The sequence below is a fragment of the Pseudophryne corroboree genome, chromosome 1, assembly GCF_028390025.1.
Source record: "Pseudophryne corroboree isolate aPseCor3 chromosome 1, aPseCor3.hap2, whole genome shotgun sequence".
Classification (NCBI taxonomy): domain Eukaryota; kingdom Metazoa; phylum Chordata; class Amphibia; order Anura; family Myobatrachidae; genus Pseudophryne; species Pseudophryne corroboree.
Genome location: NC_086444.1, coordinates 327,039,851 through 327,062,023, shown reverse-complemented (window position 1 = coordinate 327,062,023; position 22,173 = coordinate 327,039,851). Strand labels below are relative to the sequence as shown.

The 22,173-nt window shown below is 47.5% G+C and overlaps 1 protein-coding gene across 1 annotated transcript in view; it reads left to right on the top strand.

The window, feature by feature from the left end:
• The first annotated feature begins 11,479 nt into the window (after window positions 1-11,479).
• The window catches only part of SLC15A4 (solute carrier family 15 member 4), a 99,915-nt gene continuing 89,221 nt past the window's right edge, over window positions 11,480-22,173 (top strand). The window contains exon 1 of the mRNA XM_063964605.1: window positions 11,480-12,207. Coding sequence (XP_063820675.1) covers window positions 11,635-12,207 — 573 coding nt within the window. The 5' untranslated portion in view covers window positions 11,480-11,634. The remainder of the gene's footprint in view (window positions 12,208-22,173) is intronic.

Sequence of the window (22,173 nt, the reverse complement as noted above, 5' to 3'; positions counted from 1 at the left end):
GTATTTTCGGTATAGGTATACTCGTGGAAGCAAGACCATGTGGGTTGGAAAAGTATCGTCAGGGTATTGTGCCCATATCATCCAGCCCGATACTTGTACTGAGCAGATAGGAGAACTAGGGATAGGTTTCTTTACTTGGAAAGTTTGTAATATGGTGATGTCATATTTTCTCCCCTATGTTCTCCCAGATGATGCCTATTTCATATGTGGGAGGAAGGCGTACAAGTGGCTTGCCCCGAGCTCAGAGGGATTGTGTTATACTGGGAGAGTACTGCCAGAGGTCATGACCATAACCCATGATAAGATGAAAGACGTTCACCGCAGTGCTCAGGCTCCTTATAATCATACTCATTATGAACACATCATCAAGAGACAGCTCATAGATAGGACAGAGCACGCAGCCTCTGATTTGATCCACGAATCCACCGGGATTCAATTCCTTCTCACATTAGACATCACCTGTACTGCCAGAGGAATTATAAATTATAGGTATATCCATGCGCTAGCGAACTTGATAGATAATATCACTGAGATGTATGACGACACCTTCAGGTATACGGGAAGGGAGTTACAAGCTTACAAGAAGGAACTGATTCAGCACAGGATGGTCCTAAATTATATCACAGCCGTGACAGGTGGGTACTGTGTTACTCTGGCAACCCAATATGCGGTGAAGTGCTGTACGTATATTACGAACAGTACTGACGACCCAACGGAGATCATCGATCAAAAGATGGACGATATCTTGCAGTTGAAGTGGGAGTTCAGTAGGAAACACAACCTTACCTTGGCGACTGTGAGTAATGAACTGTCCGGCTGGGTCTCATGGTTGAATCCACGAAATTGGTTCTCATGTTTAGGAGAGTGGGCTCAAAATGTTATTATGAGTGTAGGGAAGTTTCTCCTTTGTATCCTGGGAGTCGTCATAATTATTGGTTTGATATTTAGGTGCGTTCGAATTCTGACGCGGCGCAAGCACGGCACAAAGTTGATGAATCTCAGGAGCGAGGGCGCTGTTATAGCAGCAGATTTAATTTATGACCCATCCATAGAGACAGTGTTATGATAAGGATTGCAAATGAATTTCATGGCCTGTTTCTTTCACCCGTTTTTCTTTTGTCTCCCCCTCTGCCCAGATACATCCATCCGGAAAAAGACATCAGCCCTACCCAAAATGTTTATGTGAATGTATTTTTATTTATATGTCTTATCTTCATCTCTGCAACCTTCAGTTAATAGCACACATAGTCGACAGGTGATGTCCAGATATACTAGCACTCACTTATGTTTCCCCCTCCATGTTTCATCAACTAAATGTGCACACCATTTGTTTTAACAAGAAGCCGAAAAGAGCTCGGTAGTGTTTGTTGGCTCATTTACAGACCCTTAGTACGGGATGAGAAGGATTTAATGTATACTTCGCAATACCTCGAAGCTTATTTAGAACATATACTGCATGATGATACATGCCCCTCAGACATGGATTCATACATACATGCTTTCTACTATCCCACTAGGTCATACATTTCCCACCTACAACTCTCCCCCGACCGTCCAAAACTTCTGTAGATATTGTATAGATATTTTTCTGTTTAGTGATTAGATAGTGGCAGTTATTGGTGACTGCCAAAGGGTGGACTGTCAAAGTCGAAAAATATTGCAGTACACACATCATGTACAAACTACACACAGATGGCCTCCGTGCGCATGCTTGCTCTGCTGTGCGTGCGCATATTCGCAATTTGCGTATGGTCGCTCCCGCGGTCCTGCGCATTAGCGCGTGGTATGAGTATTTACGGTAGAGTTTGTGAACGCATGGAAGGCTATCAAAACACATTACATATTTAATCCAAATAGTGCACAATGTACACATAGTCTCCCTGCACCACACCAGAAAGTAACAGCAGTTTAAATGGTAACAGAACAAAGGGATTCACCTTTACAGGACAGGAGGGGACAGAACAAGGTTACAAGGTGATGTTTGGTATCCAGCTGTAGGGTATTTTAAGGGTAACATTCCGGTGTTGGTTTGAGAAAGATCACATGTTCCTGCGGATAGTTATGTGCGGGAGCAGAATATAGATATAACCTATATTTACTGTACATTATGTATGCGGCGGGAATCCAGAGGAGACCACCCACAAGAGCAGTTGGAACAGACATCGCCCACCTATTCAAACCGACCTATGACCTCTCCTGTACTGTAAATGACCATCCCTGTGTCCAATGGACAAAGAGATTACAGTATCCATTGTGTTATGTTTTGGATGAAGTGTACAAAGAGAGCCTGCAGCAGGCCTGGTCAGACACAAGACTCACAACGTTATCTATCAGATGACGGAGGACCAGACTCAGAGGCGTCACCAGGTGTGGTGACACCCGGTGCGCACCCCTGATGTACTGCCGCGATCGCGGCAAAAAGGGGGCGTGGCCTTTACAGCTAGGGGGCGTGGCTTCGCGGGGATACTGGTATCGTCACTCTGGGGGCGTGCACAGCATCTCCGGAGATGCTGGGCTTCCCCCAGAGACGGTCTCAGTGTGCTGTCGGCTCCTCTGCTATGACAGAAGCCGGGTGCTGTAGCGGAATTTCACACTGCAGCACCTGGGTCCTGTCACTACGGAGGAGCTGACATTTGGTGTCACCCCCTCCAGGTGTCACACCCGGGTGCGGGCCGCACCCCCCGCACCCGCCTTGTGACGCCACTGACCAGACTGGGTAGCACGGAGAATCCACTCACGTATGTAACATTGACTGTAGCCATTTACTCTGATATATTGTATTGTATTGATTGTATTGTAACCCCCTTTCAGCAATAATACGCTGTGGTGTCGGAACCCAGCGGTAAATCACAAACCGGTGTTGTGTCTTCCTTTCCCTGCTAAGGTTCAAAGGTGAATTGCTATCGCATTGCATTGCTGTATAAAGTTTAAAGTGTATTAGTAACGCATCACATTGCTGTATAAGGTTTAAAGTGTGTTCATTGGGTGTGTACGCGCTGTGAGTACTTTGTACCGTCAGCGCTGCGTTTGTACGCTAAGTCCGTACACAGCACGGGACTTTGTACGCTAATAGCGTACAAAGTACGTAGAGTGTGTATTAAGTACAGCGGCCGCAGCGGCTCCATGGTAAAGTGTATTTAAGGTATAGCTTTCATTCCTAAGGATAAATCAGCATTCAACAATGCAGGACCCATTGTGCACTTATACGCAGAATGTGTCCCACACATGCACAGTCCGCCTGTCATCAAAGTTGTACGCAAACCGTTGGGTAAGTCCAATACCAGGAAGGTTGTATCCTGAAACTCTATGTCTTCACACAAAGCAGAACTATATTTCATGTAAGTGATCTGTTTTTTTTTCTCCCTTTTATATGATAGACAATATATTTACATAATAACTTGTATGTAATTCTTATTCCATACTTTATATCTGTTTAAGCATTTCGAGTAAACTTTGCTAGATTAAACTTTAATTAGCTTGGACTCTGTTGAGTTTTATCGGATCAATAAGCCTGTAATTGGCCAGTACATGCTACATATACAGTATGTGTTATTGTTTGAATAGTTGGGTTGCAATGGTAAATCATAAGGAGAACTTAGAGTTTCCTAGTTGGAGTAGGGCACTCCTGAATTAACCCTTAGCGGTAGAAGATATTTGGAATAATTGTAGTGATCGATGCTGTGGGAGTAATCATTGCAGGAACAGATAAAGTGGTTGTTTTTTTATTAACTCTGGATTCAACTACATCCTGCAGACTCAAGTGAATGCTGACTTGACCAAACTCACTCACATCAGTTTCAGATTGAAGTATACGGGAATAGGCCATTTTGCTATATGAATAAATTCATATATAGGTTTTCGTAATTTAGCTAGACAGGCTGTGCATGAGCAGAGAATAATGTTGGCCAAAATGGAAAGCACAGTCTCACAGGGAGCAATTTCAGGATCCCTCTCTGGCCTACATTGCCCATAGGTAAAACAAGCTAATCCCATCTTCAGATAGCAATAGTTATAGGAGACAAACTAAGCTTTTGGGAGTTTGTTAAAAAGAGAACTATAGAAATGGTTCTAGTAATCTCATTAGTACTGAATGCAGGAAATATCTCTGGTATTTCCCATGTTAAAGTTTTAATAAATGCTGCTGGTCCTAAAATTTCCAAAAATCAGGCAGAAACCTACTATCTTTTCATAACTATACCCACTTGTTTTATTAATTCTCTAGTGTGAAGTAGCCTGTACGAAGCCGAAATTAGCATCTTATTCTTATACTGGTCATAGCTTCTGATGGGTTGATCCACTAAGACACAAAGGGTGAAATCAGCTGTTGCCGCGGTGTTTCAACGCTGGCAACTGCAACCAATCTCGCACCCTTTGCAGGCTGAAATCAGCCCCAATTTGCCCAATATTGCTCATACCTCTACGGGGTGGCAAGCAATTTTGTGCGAATTTGGGCAGCTGTAATGTGCAGCTGTTGCTGCGATGACTCAATTCGGGAGATCATCAAGGCTAATTGGATTGGCCTGTCTCTTCTTGTTCACTTCTTCCACCCTCTGTTGGTTGTGTCACATTTGTTGCCTTGCCCTTAATCCTTGAAGACATATGGGCCCTACACACTGGCCGACATGACTGCACGATATGAACGATCTTGTTCATTAATGAATGAGATAACGTTCATATCGTGCAGTGTGGAGGCTCCAGCGATGAACGATGCGCGGCCCCGTGCTCGTTCATTGCTGGTTTCCCGTTGGCTGTTCATGCAGGCCAATATGGATGATCGCGTCCATATTTGCCTGCACTTCAATGCAGCCGTGTGACGGGCCCCGTCACTGCCCCCCCGCCACCGGGTCGCCCGTATCTGCCGTCAGGCAGCTCGGCCAGTGTGTAGGGCCTAGAACTTCTTACTCAAATCAATAAAAATAGGACCTGTACCCACTTTGCCACCATATTTCCTGCCCTCAGCCTTGTCAGGACAAGCAAACTACCATTGAAAGTTTAGTGACCCAACTTAATCTGTTTTAATTTAACATTTTCTGAATTACCCAAAGATTTAATATCAGATCTGACTGGTTGTAATGAAAATCTGGCAATGGATGAGAGCAAATGACAATTGACCATTTGCTCCTAAATGCCGTAAAACTGACCAAAAAAACGGTCGTTCATACAAGTTGGTTAAATCAAATGATTTAACCAATTTGTCTGAGTGACCATTTTTGTCTCTTTTCCAGTATTTGGCCAATTGTCATTTGTCCTGACGTGCGGTGGGGTGAGGCAGAGTCTTTACTGTCATACTAACGTTTGCACCAGAGTTTTGACTGTATAAAGTATATAAAAAATACAAAGAATATGTTAGAAATAATAAGAATTTACTTACCGATAATTCTATTTCTCGGAGTCCGTAGTGGATGCTGGGGTTCCTGAAAGGACCATGGGGAATAGCGGCTCCGCAGGAGACAGGGCACAAAAAAGTAAAGCTTTTACCAGATCAGGTGGTGTGCACTGGCTCCTCCCCCTATGACCCTCCTCCAGACTCCAGTTAGGTACTGTGCCCGGACGAGCGTACACAATAAGGGAGGCAATTTGAATCCCGGGTAAGACTCATACCAGCCACACCAATCACACCGTACAACTTGTGATCTAAACCCAGTTAACAGTATGATAACAGAAAGAGCCTCTTAAAGATGGCTCCTTAACAATATAACCCGAATTTGTTAACAATAACTATGTACAGTATTGCAGATAATCCGCACTTGGGATGGGCGCCCAGCATCCACTACGGACTCCGAGAAATAGAATTATCGGTAAGTAAATTCTTATTTTCTCTATCGTCCTAAGTGGATGCTGGGGTTCCTGAAAGGACCATGGGGATTATACCAAAGCTCCCAAACGGGCGGGAGAGTGCGGATGACTCTGCAGCACCGAATGAGAGAATTCCAAGTCCTCTTTTGCCAGGGTATCAAATTTGTAGAATTTTACAAACGTGTTTTCCCCCGACCACGTAGCTGCTCGGCAGAATTGTAATGCCGAGACCCCTCGGGCAGCCGCCCAAGATGAGCCCACCTTCCTTGTGGAATGGGCCTTAACAGATTTAGGCTGTGGCAGGCCTGCCACAGAATGAGCAAGTTGAATTGTGTTACAAATCCAACGAGCAATCGTCTGCTTAGAAGCAGGGGCACCCAACTTGTTGGGTGCATATAGTATCAACAGCGAGTCAGATTTTCTGACTTCAGCCGTCCTTGAAATGTATATTTTTAAGGCTCTGACAACGTCCAACAACTTGGAGTCCTCCAAGTCGCCAGAGGCCGCAGGCACCACAATAGGTTGGTTCAGGTGAAACGCTGATACCACCTTAGGGAGAAAATGCGGACGAGTCCTCAGTTCTGCCCTATCCGAATGGAAGATTAGATAAGGGCTTTTATAAGATAAAGCCGCCAATTCAGATACTCTCCTGGCGGAAGCCAGGGCCAGTAACATAGTCACTTTCCATGTGAGATATTTAAAATCCACCTTTTTCAATGGTTCAAACCAATGGGATTTGAGGAAATCTAAAACTACATTTAGATCCCACGGTGCCACCGGAGGCACCACAGGAGGCTGTATATGCAGTACTCCTTTAACAAAAGTCTGTACCTCAGGAACTGAGGCCAATTCTTTTTGGAAGAATATTGACAGGGCCGAAATTTGAACCTTAATAGATCTCAATTTGAGACCCCTAGACAATCCTGATTGTAGGAAATGTAGGAAACGACCCAGTTGAAATTCCTCCGTCGGAACACTCCGATCCTCGCACCACGCGACATATTTTCGCCAAATGCGGTGATAATGTTTCGCGGTGACTTCCTTCCTTGCCTTAATCAAGGTAGGAATGACTTCTTCTGGAATGCCTTTCCCTTTTAGGATCTGGCGTTCAACCGCCATGCCGTCAAACGCAGCCGCGGTAAGTCTTGAAAGAGACAGGGACCCTGTTGTAGCAGGTCCCTTCTCAGAAGTAGAGGGCACGGGTCGTCCGTGACCAACTCTTGAAGTTCCGGGTACCAAGTCCTTCTTGGCCAATCCGGAGCCACTAGTATTTCTTACTCCTCCTCACCGTATAATCTTCAATACCTTTGGTATGAGAGGCAGAGGAGGAAACACATATACTGATTTGTACACCCAAGGTGTTACCAGTGCGTCCACAGCTATTGCCTGTGGATCTCTTGACCTGGCGCAATACTTGTCCAGTTTCTTGTTGAGGCGAGACGCCATCATGTCTACCATTGGTCTTTCTCAACAGTTTATTAGCATGTGGAAGACTTCTGGATGAAGACCCCCCTCTCCCGGGTGTATATCGTGTCTGCTGAGGAAGTCTGCTTCCCAGTTGTCCACGCCCGGGAAGAACACTGCTGACAGTGCTATTACGTGATTCTCCGCCCAGCGAAGAATCTTGGCAGCTTCTGCCATTGCACTCCTGCTTCTTGTGCCGCCCTGTCTGTTTACATGGGCGACCGCCGTGATGTTGTCCGACTGAATCAACACCGGTTTTCCTTGCAGGAGTGGTTCCGCCTGGCTTAGAGCATTTTAGATTGCTCTTAGTACCAGAATGTTTATGTGAATAGACTTTTTCAGGTTCGTCCATACCCCCTGGAAGTTTCTTCCTTGTGTGACTGCACCCCAACCTCTCAGGCTGGCGTCCGTGGTCACCAGGATCAAATCCTGTATGCCGAATCTGCGGCCCTCCAATAGATGAGCCTTTTGCAACCACCACAGAAGATATACCCTTGTCCTTGGCGACAGGGTTATTCGCAGGTGCATCTGAGGATGCGACCCTGACCATTTGTCCAACAGATCCCTTTGGAAAATTCTTGCATGGAATCTGCCGAATGGAATTGCTTCGTAAAAAGCCACCATTTTTCCCAGGACTCTTGTGCATTGATGTACAGACACCTTTCCTGGTTTTAGGAGGTTCCTGACAGGTCGGATAACTCCTTGGCTTTTTCCTCGGGAAGAAAAACCTTTTTCTGAACCGTGTCCAGAATCATCCCTAGGAACAGCAGACGTATCGTCGGAAAACAGCTGCGATTCTTGGAATATTTAGAATCCAGTCGTGCCGTCGAAGAACTACTTTAGATAGTGCTCTTCCGACCTCCAACTGTTCTCTGGAACTTGCCCTTTTTAGGTCGTGCAAGTAAGGGATAATTTAGATGCCTTTTTTCTTTGAAGAAACATCTTGTCGGCCATTACCTTGGTAAAAAGGCCCGGGGTGCCGTGGATAATTCAAACGGCATCGTCTGAAACTGATATTGACAGTTCTGTACCACGAACCAGAGGTACCCTTGATGTTCGCTATCACTGCTCTGAGTGACTTTATCTCGATTTGAACCTTTTATGTAAGTGTTCAAAACATTTTAGATTTAGACTATGTGTCACCAAGCCGTCTGGCTTCAGTACCACAATATAGTGTGGAAAAATAATACCCTTTTCCTTGTCGTAGGAGGGGTACTTTGATTATCACCTGCTGGATATACAGCTTGTGAATTGTTTCCAATGCTGCCTCCCTGTCGGAGGGAGCCGTTGGTAAAGCAGACTTCAGGAAGCTGCGAGGAGAAGATGTCTCGACTCTCCAATCTTTTCCCCTGGGATAATACTCGTACGATCTAGGGGTCAACTTGCGAGTGATCCCACTGCGCCCTGAGACTCTTGAGACTACCCCCCCACCTTGAGTCCGCTTGCACGGCCCCAGCGTCATGCTGAGGACTTGGCAGACGCGGTGGAGGGCTTCTTTTCCTGGGAAAGGGCTGCCTGCTGCAGTCTACTTCCCTTACCTCTATGTCTGGGCAGATATGACTGGCCTTTTGCCTGCATGCCCTCATGGGAAAGGAAAGATTGAGGCTGAAAAGACGGTGTCTTTTTTAGCTGAGATGTAACTTGGGGTAAAAAAGGTTGGATTTCCCAGCTGTTGCTGTGGTCCCCAGGTCCGATGGACCGACCCCCAAATAACTCCTTCCCTTTATACAGCAATACTTCCATCTGCCGTATGGGATCTGTATCACCTGACCACTGTCGTGTCCCTGACATCTTCTGGGAGATATGGACAACGCACTTATCTTGATGCCAGAGAGCAAATATCCCTCTGTGCATCTCACATACATATATATAGAATGCATCCTATTAAATGCTCTACATGAATAAAATATTTTCAGTCAGGGAATCCGACCAAGCCAACCCAGCACTGCATCTCCAGGCTGATGGCGATCGCTGGTCGCAGTATAACCACCGTATGTGTGTATATACTTTTTAGGATATTTTTCCAGCTTCCTATCAGCTGGCTCCTTGAGGGCGGCCGTATCTGGAGACGGTAACGCCACTTGATAAGCGTGTGAGCGCCTTATCACCCTAAGGGGTGTTTCCCAACGTACCCTAATTTCTGGCGGGAAAGGGTATAACGCCAATATTTGCTATCGGGGTAACCCTACGCATCATCACACACTTCATTTTATTTTATCTGATTCAGGAAAAACTACAGGTAGTTTTTTCACTCCCACATAATACCCTTTCTTGTGGTATTTGTAGTATCAGAAACACGTAACACCTCCTTCATTGCCCTTAACGTGTGGCCCTAATGAGAAATACGTTTGTTTATTCACCGTCGACACTGTATTCAGTGTCCGTGTCTGTGTCTGTGTCGACCGACTGAGGTAAATGGGCGTTTTTAAAACCCCTGACGGTGTTTCTGAGACGCCTGGACCGGTCCTAATAGATTGTCGGCCGTCTCATGTCGTCAACCGACCTTGCAGCGTGTTGACATTCTCACGTAATTCTCTAAATAAGCCATCCATTCCGGTGTCGACTCCCTAGAGAGTGACATCACCATTACAGGCAATTTCTCCGCCTCCTCACCAACATCGTCCTCATACATGTCGACACACACGTACCGACACACAGCACACACACCGGGAATGCTCTGACAGAGGACAGGACCCACTAGCCCTTTGGGGAGACAGAGGGAGAGTCTGCCAGCACACACCAAAAACGCTATAATTATATAGGGACAACCTTATATAAGTGTTTCTCCCTTATAGCATCTTTTATATATATACAATATCGCCAAAATCAGTGCCCCCCCTCTCTGTTTTAACCCTGTTTCTGTAGTGCAGTGCAGGGGAGAGCCTGGGAGCCTTCTCTCCAGCTTTTCTGTGAGAGAAAATGGCGCTGTGTGCTGAGGAGATAGGCCCCGCCCCTTTTTCGGCGGCCTCGTCTCCCGCTATTTTTGAAGTTAGGCAGGGGTTAAATATCTCCATATAGCCTCTGTGGGCTATATGTGAGGTATTTTTTGCCTCTAACAAGGTTTTTATTTGCCTCTCAGAGCGCCCCCCCCAGCGCTCTGCACCCTCAGTGACTGTTGTGTGAAGTGTGCTGAGAGGAAAATGGCGCACAGCTGCAGTGCTGTGCGCTACCTTTATGAAGACTCAGGAGTCTTCAGCCGCCGATTTTGGACCTCTTCTCTCTTCAGCGTCTGCAAGGGGGCCGGCGGCGCGGCTCCGGTAACCATCCAGGCTGTACCTGTGATCGTCCCTCTGGAGCTAGTGTCCAGTAGCCAAGCAGCAAATCCACTCTGCACGCAGGTGAGTTCACTACTTCTCCCCTAAGTCCCTCGTTGCAGTGATCCTGTTGCCAGCAGGACTCACTGTAAAGTAAAAAAAACCTAAGCTAAACTTTCTCTAAGCAGCTCTTTAGGAGAGCCACCTAGATTGCACCCTTCTCGTTCGGGCACAAAATCTAACTGGAGTCTGGAGGAGGGTCATAGGGGGAGGAGCCAGTGCACACCACCTGATCTGGTAAAAGCTTTACTTTTTTGTGCCCTGTCTCCTGCGGAGCCGCTATTCCCCATGGTCCTTTCAGGAACCCCAGCATCCACTTAGGACGATAGAGAAATCTCCTTTGCATTAGTCTAATAATTTTTATAGCCAAAACTCTGGAGTAAAAAGTCTGGTTATCTTTTCCGCACATCTCTGTTCAAAACTCACCAAATTTCCAGGCGTTTATACTGCTGCACCTGTGTATAATGCCCAGATGTACCCTTTAGCTCATAAATTGCATGTAAATCTGGCTCTGGGGCCAGCCAGTGCCTCCTGAGCTATTTAGCTCACCGCACGTCCCACTCATTTGCTCCCATCCATTATCAGATTTTCATTCTAACCAGCCAGATCTGACAATAAATCTTTAGGTGTATATGGCCAGGGGCTGGAGCATTAATAAAAAGTGAATAAGAAACCGGTCACATAAGAAGTTAACTTCAGCCTCGCCCTCTGTAGTCTGCTCTCATAAGGAAGACGCTGAGAGCGGGGAGCAGCAGCAGTATGACCTCCTCCCGGTATCCCTCCCTGACCACAAAGACACGTGAGGCTTGTGTACTTCCACATCTCCGTCACATGACAGTCGGCGCCTGCAGCCAATGAGCAGCCGCTGGGTGGGCGGGGCAGGAGGACGAGGCAACAGTGACGAGTGTGCGTGTGAGTGCGGTGATTGGGGCGGTGCGGGTGCAGGGGACGCACAGTGCTTCCTGTACCAGTGTAGTCGCAGGCAGTGATACAGACAGAGCCGAGAGTGTGCGGCGGGGTACCGGCGGTGCATGGCAGCGCTCCCAGCCTATCAAGCCTGATGGAAGATTCCGACGAGCGGAGACCCCTGCTGGGCAGCCGATGGGATCCTTCCCCGCCGGCCGCGGGGTCGGTGTTCGCCGGCCGCCGCCTGGCCTGTGCCGCGGTGCTGCTGTCCGAGATGCTGGAGAGAGTGGCCTTCTACGGGATCACCTCCAACCTGGTGCTCTTCCTGAACGGGCCGGTGTACAACTGGGAGGGAACCCAGGCCAGCCAGGCCCTGCTGCTCTTCATGGGAATCACCTACCTGGTGTCCCCGTTCGGGGGCTGGCTGGCGGACGCGCTGATCGGGCGCTTCTGTACCATCCTGCTTAGCATGGTGCTGTACCTGCTGGGCATGCTGCTCTTCCCCATGATCACCTACTCCGACACCCGCACCGGCTTCTGCGGGGACATCGCCATGTCCCGGGTGGAGAACTGCAGCACGGCCAACGGCACCTCCAACGGGACCTACGTGCCGTGCGACGAGCAGACGAGCAGGTACTGCGCCGCCCCCATCTTCATAGGACTGGTCATCGTGGGCCTGGGAGTGGGCTCAGTAAAGGCGAACATCACCCCATTCGGCGCCGACCAGGTACTGTATGCCCCGCACACGCTGTACTTATGTATGTCATGTATGTGTGTGTGTATATGGCGCGGTGCTGGCAGCTCACACCATGTTGCCTGGCTTGGGTGCCACCTGGGGTTAGCACACACAGTGGTGGTTCCAAAGGTGGAGTCACAAACTAACAGGGAGTCCTGTCCGGTGATGTTTGCTAGCATTTGTGTGTGTGTGTGTGTGTGTGTGTGTGTGTGTGTGTGTGTGTGTAAATATCTATTATTATTATTATTATTATTATTATTATTATTTTGTATGTGTATCTTCTAAGATGCATGCAGGGTGCAGAAGATGCAGCTGGTCAGGTAGTTGGTACGGCCACTCTGGTGACAATTTTGGGGTTGGTGCAGCCAGCATCATAAATGGGGTTACTGTCCAGTGCTTATGGAGTACTACTGTCCAGTGCTTATGGAGAGGTGCTGGGCTTTCCCCAAGCTCTCCCTTTAATGTGACTAAATGCCATCTATGCATGCAATGGTAGGCTACCGGTAAAAGGGCAGGGCACATTTTGCCTTTTAAAAAATCAGGCAGGGTGCAGCGACTTCTCTAGTCTTTCCACCTCTCTACAAAACTTCAAACGGGCTCTTAAGACCCACTTCTTTACCAAACCCAGTAAAATCTCATCCAAGCCCTCTGTTCCACGCTATCTATGTACCCTGTCTGTGTCACCCCTGTCTGTCTACCCCTCCCCTTAGAATGTAAGCTCTCACGAGTAGGGCCCTCTTCCCTCATGTGCTTATCCTTTTCTTACTTTAATAATCTTCAACTGTCCAAATCCCGCAGTTTTTAGGCCACCTTGAAACTTATCTCTGTGTCGTTTACTGGTGTAGTATGGTATGCCGGCGGTCGGGCTCCCGGCGACCAGCATACCGGCGCCGGGAGCCCGACCGCCGGCATACCAACAGCGTGGCGAGCGCAAAGGAGCCCCTTGCGGGCTCGCTGCGCTCGCCACGCTGCGGGCACGGTGACGCGCTACGCTATTTATTCTCCCTCCAGGGGGGTCGTGGAACCCCACAAGGGAGAATATCTGTCGGTATGCTGGGTGTCGGGATTCCGGCGCCGGTATACTGTGCGCCGGGATCCCGACAATCGGCATACAGAAGACCAGCCGTAGTTATGCTTAGTTACCCTGTACTTGTCTTATATTGTCTTCAACTGTAAGTCACTGTTTTCCTGTTTTGATTATGTGCATATGTACCCTGTAACTGGGTGCTGCAGAATCCTTGTGGCGCCATATAAATAAAGGAGGATGATGATGATAATAGTGACACCCCCGCTCCTCGGCTGAATCTTATCACTCAGACTTTAGTATGGCGAGTGCAATTCATAAAGGAACGAAAAGCTCCGCTTCTCCATGTAGTTCAGAATTACCATCTCGGGAGGGTGCAATGTGATCTTTGGTACAGGGATGGGAGAGAAGCTACTTCTTCCCTGTTCTCTACCAGGCACGCGGGCGCTTGCTCTGCCCCCTGACCTCCCAGCAGCCTCCCGAGAGGTCAGCCAGCGGCGTATGCACAGAAGGACCCGCCGGCTGACACAGGGCACTGCAGGGGGCCGCCAGAGAAGAATACAGTCCCGCTGGAGCTCTGGATACTGCATCTCCGGAGAGTTGAGTATACACGAATAACCTCTTAACCAAGCTATAGATAGCATCAAATGGAGCTACAATAAAGGGGGGTACTCACGGAGCGATATTCTAAGCAATCTGACTAGATTGCTTAGAATATCAGCATGATCGCTCCGTGTGTAGCCCCCTCAGCGATAGCGATGCGCGGCCCCGCACATCGCTATCGCTGCTGCTAGATTGGCTGCTGCTAGATTGGCTGCTGCTAGACAGGCCAATCTATTGGGTCGCTCACTTCACCCGCTGGGTGAAATGAGCGCCCCCCCCCGTCTCCCCCCGCACGATCAGCACAGATCGCGCTGTGCTGAGCGGCAGGAGAGATGTGTGCTGAGCGGTTCGCTCAGCACACATCTTTCCTGCATCGGCCCGTGGGTACTGGGCTTAAAAGTTGGATGCCATCTGCTAACTGCCTGTGAACAAAAACAATTGAGCCCCCCTCTCTTTTGGGCTCCTTGGCTACAACCACTATCATGCTCTACAAATGAATATGCATTACAGGTTGAGTATCCCATATCCGAATATTCCGAAATACGGACTTTTTTGAGTGAGAGTGAGATAGTGAAATCTTTGTTTTCTGATGACTTAATGTACACAAACTTTGTTTAATACACAAAGTTATTAAAAATATTGTATTAAATGACCTTCAGGCTGTGTGTATAAGGTGTATGTGAAACATAAATGAATTGTGTGAATGTACACACACTTTGTTTAATGTACAAAATTATAAAAAATATTGGCTAAAATGACCTTCAGGCTGTGTGTATAAGATGTATATGAAACATAAATGCATTCTGTGCTTAGACTTAGGTCCAATCACCATGATATCTCATTATGGTATGCAGTTATTCCAAACTACGGAAAAATCCGATATCCAAAGTACCTCTGGTCCCAAGCATTTTGGATAAGGGATACTCAACCTGTACCACCAAATATATGCAGAGTCTGTGGAATGCTGTAATCAGTTTAAGTGTCAGACTGCAATTATAATCTAATAGCAACGGTCTCTAGGGTCTCAGGCTAGATTTATTAAGTGGTGGCTCTTACAAGATCAGCAGCTCTGACCTTGCAATTTAGGACTAGTAATATTAAATGCAAAATCGGGGGTGTTTTGAATCTAATATTGCCGTTTTCATTTTCAGGGTCAAAACTGCTAAGAATCCTGACTCTTATAGTGGGTATCAGCGCGATATGTAGTTTCTGGCTAAATCGTATCGGCATACTGACCGGATCATACAGTGTGTACCTGCAATTTGCACATTCCTGTGGTCGCATGCGATATTGTCATGTCGGCAGCGTTGGATGGCCAGCAGGAAGCTATCGCATGCAACCTGGTGCATATTAATGAAGGACAGAACAGTGATCATTGTGTCTTTCATTACTTTCACTGGCATTTCTATCATAGGTGCAATGTGTGCGGTGCACACTGGGGCCCGCACCGCACACATTGCACCCATATTTCATACTCACCTGTCCGAAGTCTACCGCCGGTCGCTGCACCGTCAGCCGTCGCGGCCAAAGAACACATCAAAAATGGCCGCAGCGTATGCGCAGTTCAATTTTTACCTCCAAAATATGGCGGACGCCATGTTTCGGGAGACCTGTGCAGTAGACTCCGGCATATTGCCGGAGCCTACGGCGCCGTGGAGAGGAGGGGGCCTCCTCATCTCTTAAGACGCCCCTGATTACATTGTTTTGATGGGTACCGCGAATATGACATATCTGCCGGGTATACATTGTTCTGAGGTTATGAGTTTGATTTCCCCTTCCCACAATCCAAAAATATACGGGTAGGTTAATTGGCTCCTGACAAAAAAATAAACCTGAGTGTGAACTCGTGTTTAGGGCAGACTAGATGGGCCAAGTGGTTCTTATCTGCCTTCAAATGCTATATTTCAATTGAGGCAGAATAGCTTATGCAGGGTTAGTAAGTAAATTCACCCTGTGTTGCCATGTGAATAGTTATTGCAATTGTTTTGGGATCAGTGTTCTTTTTATTAAAGCTCTGTTTCAGCTGTGGAATGCTGAATGTCTACATTCCATAACAAAAATGGTTGCACAACTGTGTTTAAGAAAACAGATGATCTGCACTGTTATTTCTTGTTGTGACAGTATCTACTACTTGTAATGTCCTGAGATTGTGTTAAACCCAAGACATGGAAACATCTACTGTAAAACTCTGTAAGAGGAAGTGATCTGTACATGTGAAAGTGACACGGTATTTGATACTGGCGCGTATTGGGCTCACTCTCTTCTGACAAGGAGTATCCATGATAATTGTCTGCACGGTTGGCTTTTGGTTTACTGTAATGTATAGTGTGCACTGAATGCAAAGATAAGGTTCTGTTAAAAAAAATTACAAGATCAGTAAAGAGAAATGTGGAATTGATTTTTACAGAAACAATTGTGGACTGCGAAGTAACTTACTAATGAATTTGTCAGAAAACAAAAACTGGTTATGCATTAGTAAATTACAGTATATCTAGAGATTTGTAATTGTAAAGCTTGTATTGGACTTTCAAGCTGCCCATGGGAAAAAACGCAGATTTCTTTTGCTGTTTCAGTAAATTACCCACCTGCTTCCACATAAAAGAATGTAGAAAACATGTTGTAGGTGAGAACCACTGCATTATTTTTTTTTTTTTTTGCATTATTTCTCTGACGTCCTAGTGCATGCTGGGAACTCCGTAAGGACCATGGAGAATAGACTGGCTCCGCAGGAGACTGGGCACTCTAAAAGAAAGATTAGGTACTATCTGGTGTGCACTGGCTCCTCCCTCTATACCCCTCCTCCAGACCTCAGTTAGAATCTGTGCCCGGCCAGAGCTGGATGCACCTAGTGGGCTCTCCTGAGCTTGCTAGAAAGAAAGTATTTGTTAGGTTTTTTATTTTCAGTGAGATCTGCTGGCAACAGACTCGCTGCTACGTGGGACTGAGGGGAGAGAAGCAAACCTACCTGCGTGCAGCTAGCTTGTGCTTCTTAGGCTACTGGACACCATTAGCTCCAGAGGGTTCGAACACAGGGCCTGACCTCGATCGTCTGTTCCCGGAGCCGCGCCGCCGTCCCCCTTGTAGAGCCAGAAGACAGAAGAAGGAGATAAAATCGGCGGCAGAAGACTCCGGTCTTCATTAAGGTAGCGCACTGGGCAGCAATAAAAATACCTTTTGGCAATATATACACATAATACAGTCTGGAAAACTGTATATGTGTAAAACCCCCGCCATTTTTAGTCAGAAACAGGACAGAAGCCCGCCGCTGAGGGGGCCGGGCCTTCTTCCTCAGCACACCAGCGCGATTTTCTCTTCACAGCTCCGCTGGAAGGAAGCTCCCCAGGCTCTCCCCGGCAGTATCCTGGTACACAAAGGGTGAAAAGAGAGGGTGGGGGGCACATAAATTTAGGCGCAAAAAAAAAAATTGTATATACAGCAGCTACTGGGTAAACACTGAGTTGTAGTGTAATCCCTGGGTTATATAGCGCTGTGGTGTGTGCTGGCATACTCTCTCTGTCTCTCCAAAGGGCCTTGTGGGGGAACTGTCCTCAAATAGAGCATCCCCTGTGTGTGTGGTGTGTCGGTACGTGTGTGTCGACATGTCTGAGGTAAAAGGCTCCTCTAAGGAGGTGATAGAGCGGATATGTGTGTGAGAGGGGGTCTCCGTCGACAACGCCGACACCTGTTTGGATATGTGTAAGTGCTAAGGTGAATTTATTGCACAAAAGGTTAGGGAACAGACAGGAAATCTACCCATGTCTGTCCCTATGTCACAGAGACCTTCAGAGTCTCTCAATGCTCACTATCCAAAATAACAAACACTGGTATCGACATGGAGTTTAACTCCACTGTCGACTACGATAATGCAAAGTTACAGCCAAGATGGCTATAAGGTATTCAATATATGATTATTGAAATAAAAGATGTTTTGCATATCACTGATGACTCATCTGTCCCTGACACAAGGGTACACATGTTTAAGGGGAAGAATGCTGAGGTAAATTTCCCTCCTCTCATGAGGAAAAAGAGCGGGAATCTCCAGACAAGAGACGACGGCTTCCAAACAAGAGAATTCTCAGGCTGTATCCTTTCCCCACTAGGGCCAGGATGTGTTGAGAATCTTCCCCTAGGGTGTCCTGTTTGCACAGAGACGGTAGCACTTGCTATTCTCAGGGATCCTGCAGATAGCGTGCACATTCTAGTATATTATCCAGACCGGCGGTGGTGTCGGCATGGGTTTATAGCGCTGTGGCAGCGTGGACAGGTACCTTATCAGCAGAGATGAGACCCTAGTATGCAATATAAATATGTTTCTCTATCGTCCTAGTGGATGCTGGGGTTCCTGAAAGGACCATGGGGAATAGCGGCTCCGCAGGAGACAGGGCACAAAAGTAAAGCTTTCCGATCAGGTGGTGTGCACTGGCTCCTCCCCCTATGACCCTCCTCCAAGCCAGTTAGATTTTTGTGCCCGGCCGAGAAGGGTGCAATCTAGGTGGCTCTCCTAAAGAGCTGCTTAGAAAAGTTTAGCTTAGGTTTTTTATTTTACAGTGAGTCCTGCTGGCAACAGGATCACTGCAACGAGGGACTTAGGGGAGAAGAAGTGAACTCACCTGCGTGCAGGATGGATTGGCTTCTTGGCTACTGGACACCAGCTCCAGAGGGACGATCACAGGTACAGCCTGGATGGTCACCGGAGCCTTGCCGCCGGCCCCCTTGCAGATGCTGAAGTAAGAAGAGGTCCAGAATCGGCGGCAGAAGACTCCTCAGTCTTCTAAAGGTAGCGCACAGCACTGCAGCTGTGCGCCATTTTCCTCTCAGCACACTTCACACGGCAGTCACTGAGGGTGCAGGGCGCTGGGAGGGGGGCGCCCTGGGAGGCAAATGAATACCTATTTTGGCTAAAAATACCTCGCATATAGCCTCCGGAGGCTATATGGAGATATTTAACCCCTGCCAGAATCCGTTAAGAGCGGGAGACGAGGCCGCCGATAAAGGGGCGGGGCCTATCTCCTCAGCACACAGCGCCATTTTCCCTCACAGAAAGGCTGGAGGGAAGGCTCCCTGGCTCTCCCCTGCACTGCACTACAGAAACAGGGTTAAAACAGAGAGGGGGGGCACTAATTTGGCGTTAGAAATATATAAAAAAGATGCTATAAGGGAAAACACTTATATAAGGTTGTCCCTATATAATTATAGCGTTTTTGGTGTGTGCTGGCAAACTCTCCCTCTGTCTCTCCAAAGGGCTAGTGGGTCCTGTCCTCTATCAGAGCATTCCCTGTGTGTGTGCTGTGTGTCGGTACGTGTGTGTCGACATGTAGGAGGACGATGTTGGTGAGGAGGCGGAGCAATTGCCTGTAATGGTGATGTCACTCTCTAGGGAGTCGACACCGGAATGGATGGCTTATTTAGGGAATTACGTGATAATGTCAACACGCTGCAAGGTCGGTTGACGACATGAGACGGCCGACAAACAATTAGTACCGGTCCAGACGTCTCAAAAACACCGTCAGGGGTTTTTAAAACGCCCGTTTACTTTAGTCGGTCGACACAGACACAGACAGGGACACTGAATCCAGTGTCGACGGTGAATAAACAAACGTATTCCTTATTAGGGCCACACGTTAAAGGCAATGAAGGAGGTGTTAAATATTTCTGATACTACAAGTACCACAAAAGAGGGTATTATGTGGGATGTGAAAAAACTACCATAGTTTTTCCTGAATCAGATAAATTAAATAAAGTGTGTGATGATGCGTGGGTTCCCCCCGATAGAAAATTATGGGCGGTATACCCTTTCCCGCCAGAAGTTAGGGCGCGTTGGGAAACACCCCTTAGGGTGGATAAGGCGCTCACACGCTTATCAAAACAAGTGGCGGTACCGTCTATAGATAGGGCCGTCCTCAAGGACCAGCTGACAGGAGGCTGGAAAATATCATAAAAAGTATATACACACATACTGGTGTTATACTGCGACCAGCGATCGCCTCAACCTGGATGTGCAGAGCTGGGGTGGCTTGGTCGGATTCCCTGACTAAAAATATTGATACCCTTGACAGGGACAGTATTTTATTGACTATAGAGCATTTAAAGGATGCATTTCTATATATGCGAGATGCACAGAGGGATATTTGCACTCTGGCATCAAGAGTAAGTGCGATGTCCATATCTGCCAGAAGATGTTATGGACACGACAGTGGTCAAGTGATGCAGATTCCAAACGGCACAAAGGTGTATTGCCGTATAAAGGAAGAGGAGTTATTTGGGGTCGGTCCATCGGACCTGGTGGCCACGGCAACTGCTGGAAAATCCACCGTTTTTTACCCTAAGTCACATCTCTGCAGAAAAAGACACCGTCTTTTCAGCCTCAGTCCTTTCGTCCCTATAAGATCATATCTGCCCAGGGATAGAGGAAAGGGAAGAAGACTGCAGCAGGCAGCCCATTCTCAGGAACAGAAGCGTTCCACCGCTTCTGACAAGTTCTCAGCATGGCGCTGAGACCGTACAGGACCCCTGGATCCTACAAGTAGTATCCCAGGGGTACAGATTGGAATGTCGAGACGTTTCCCCTTCGCAGGCTCCTGAAGTCTGCTTTACCAAGGTCTCCCTCCGACAAGGAGGCAGTATGGGAAAAAATTCACAAGCTGTATTCCCAGCAGGTGATAATTAAATTACCCCTCCTACTACAAGAAAAGGGGTATTATTCCACACTATATTGTGGTACTGAAGCCAGAAGGCTAGGTGAGATTTATTCTAAAAAATTTTTTTGAACACTTACAAAGGTTCAAATCAAGATGGAGTCACTCAGAGCAGTGATAACGAACCAGGAAGAAGGGGACTATATAGTGTCCCGGGACATCAGGGATGCTTACCTCTATGTCCCAAATTGGTCCTTCTCACTAAGGGTACCTCAGGTTCGTGGTGCAGAACTGTCACTATCAGTTTCAGACGCTGCCGTTTGGATTGTCCACGGCACCCCGGGTCTTTACCAAGGTAATGGCCGAAATGATGATTCTTCTTCGAAGAAAAGGCGTCTTAATTATCCCTTACTTGGACGATCTCCTGATAAGGGCATAGTCCAGGGAACAGTTGGAGCTCGGAGTAGCACTATCTCGGATACTGCTACAACAGCACGGGTGGATTCTAAATATTCCAAAATCGCAGCTGATCCCGACGACACGTCTGCTGTGCCTAGGGATGATTCTGGACACAGTCCAGAAAAAGGTGTTTCTCCCGGAAGAGAAAGCCAGGGAGTTATCCGAGCTAGTCAGGAACCTCCTAAAAACAGTGCAGCATTGCACAAGAGTCCTGGTAAAAATGGTGGCTTCCTACGAAGCAAATTCCATTCGGCAGATTTCACGCAAGAACTTTTCAGTGGGATCTGCTGGACAAATGGTCCGGATCGCATCTTCAGATGCATCAGCGGATAACCCTATATCCAAGGACAAGGGTGTCTCTCCTGTGGTGGTTATAGAGTGCTCATCTTCTAGAGGGCCGCAGATTCGGCATTCAGGATTGGATGCTGGTAACCACGGAGCCCAGCCCGAGAGGCTGGGGAGCAGTCACACAAGGAAAAAATTTCCAGGGAGTGTGATCAAGTCTGGAGACTTTTCTCCACATAAATATACTGGAGCTAAGGGTAAATTTATAATGCTCTAAGCTTAGCAAGACCTCTGCTTCAAGGTCAGCCGGTATTGATCCAGTGGGAAAAACATCACGGCAGTCGCCCACGTAAACAGACAGGGCGACACAAGAAGCAGGAGGGCAATGGCAAAAACTGCAAGGACTTTTCGCTGGGCGGAAAATCATGTGATAGCACTGTCAGCAGTTTTTCATCCCGGGAATGGAAACTGGAAAGCAGACTTCCTCAGCAGGCACGACCTCCACCCGGGAGAGTGGAAACTTCATCGGGAAGTTTTTTCCACATGATTGTAAACCGTTGGGAAATACCAAAGGTGGACATGATGGCGTCCCGTCTGAACAAAAAACGGGACAGGTATTGCGCCAGGTCAAGAGACCCTCAGGCAATAGCTGTGGACGTTCTGGTAACACCGTGGGTGTACCAGTCGGTGTATGTGTTCCCTCCTCTGTTTCTCATACCTAAGGTGCTGAGAATTATAAGACGTAGAGGAGTAAGAACTATACTCATGGCTCCGGATTGGCCAAGAAGGACTTGGTACCCGGAACTTCAAGAGATGCTTACAGAGGTCTTATGGCCTCTGCCGCTAAGAAGGGACTTGCTTCAGCAAGTACCATGTCTGTTCCAAGACTTACCGCAGCTGCGTTTGTCGGCATGGCGGTGGAAGGCCGGATCCTAAGGGAAAAAGGCATTC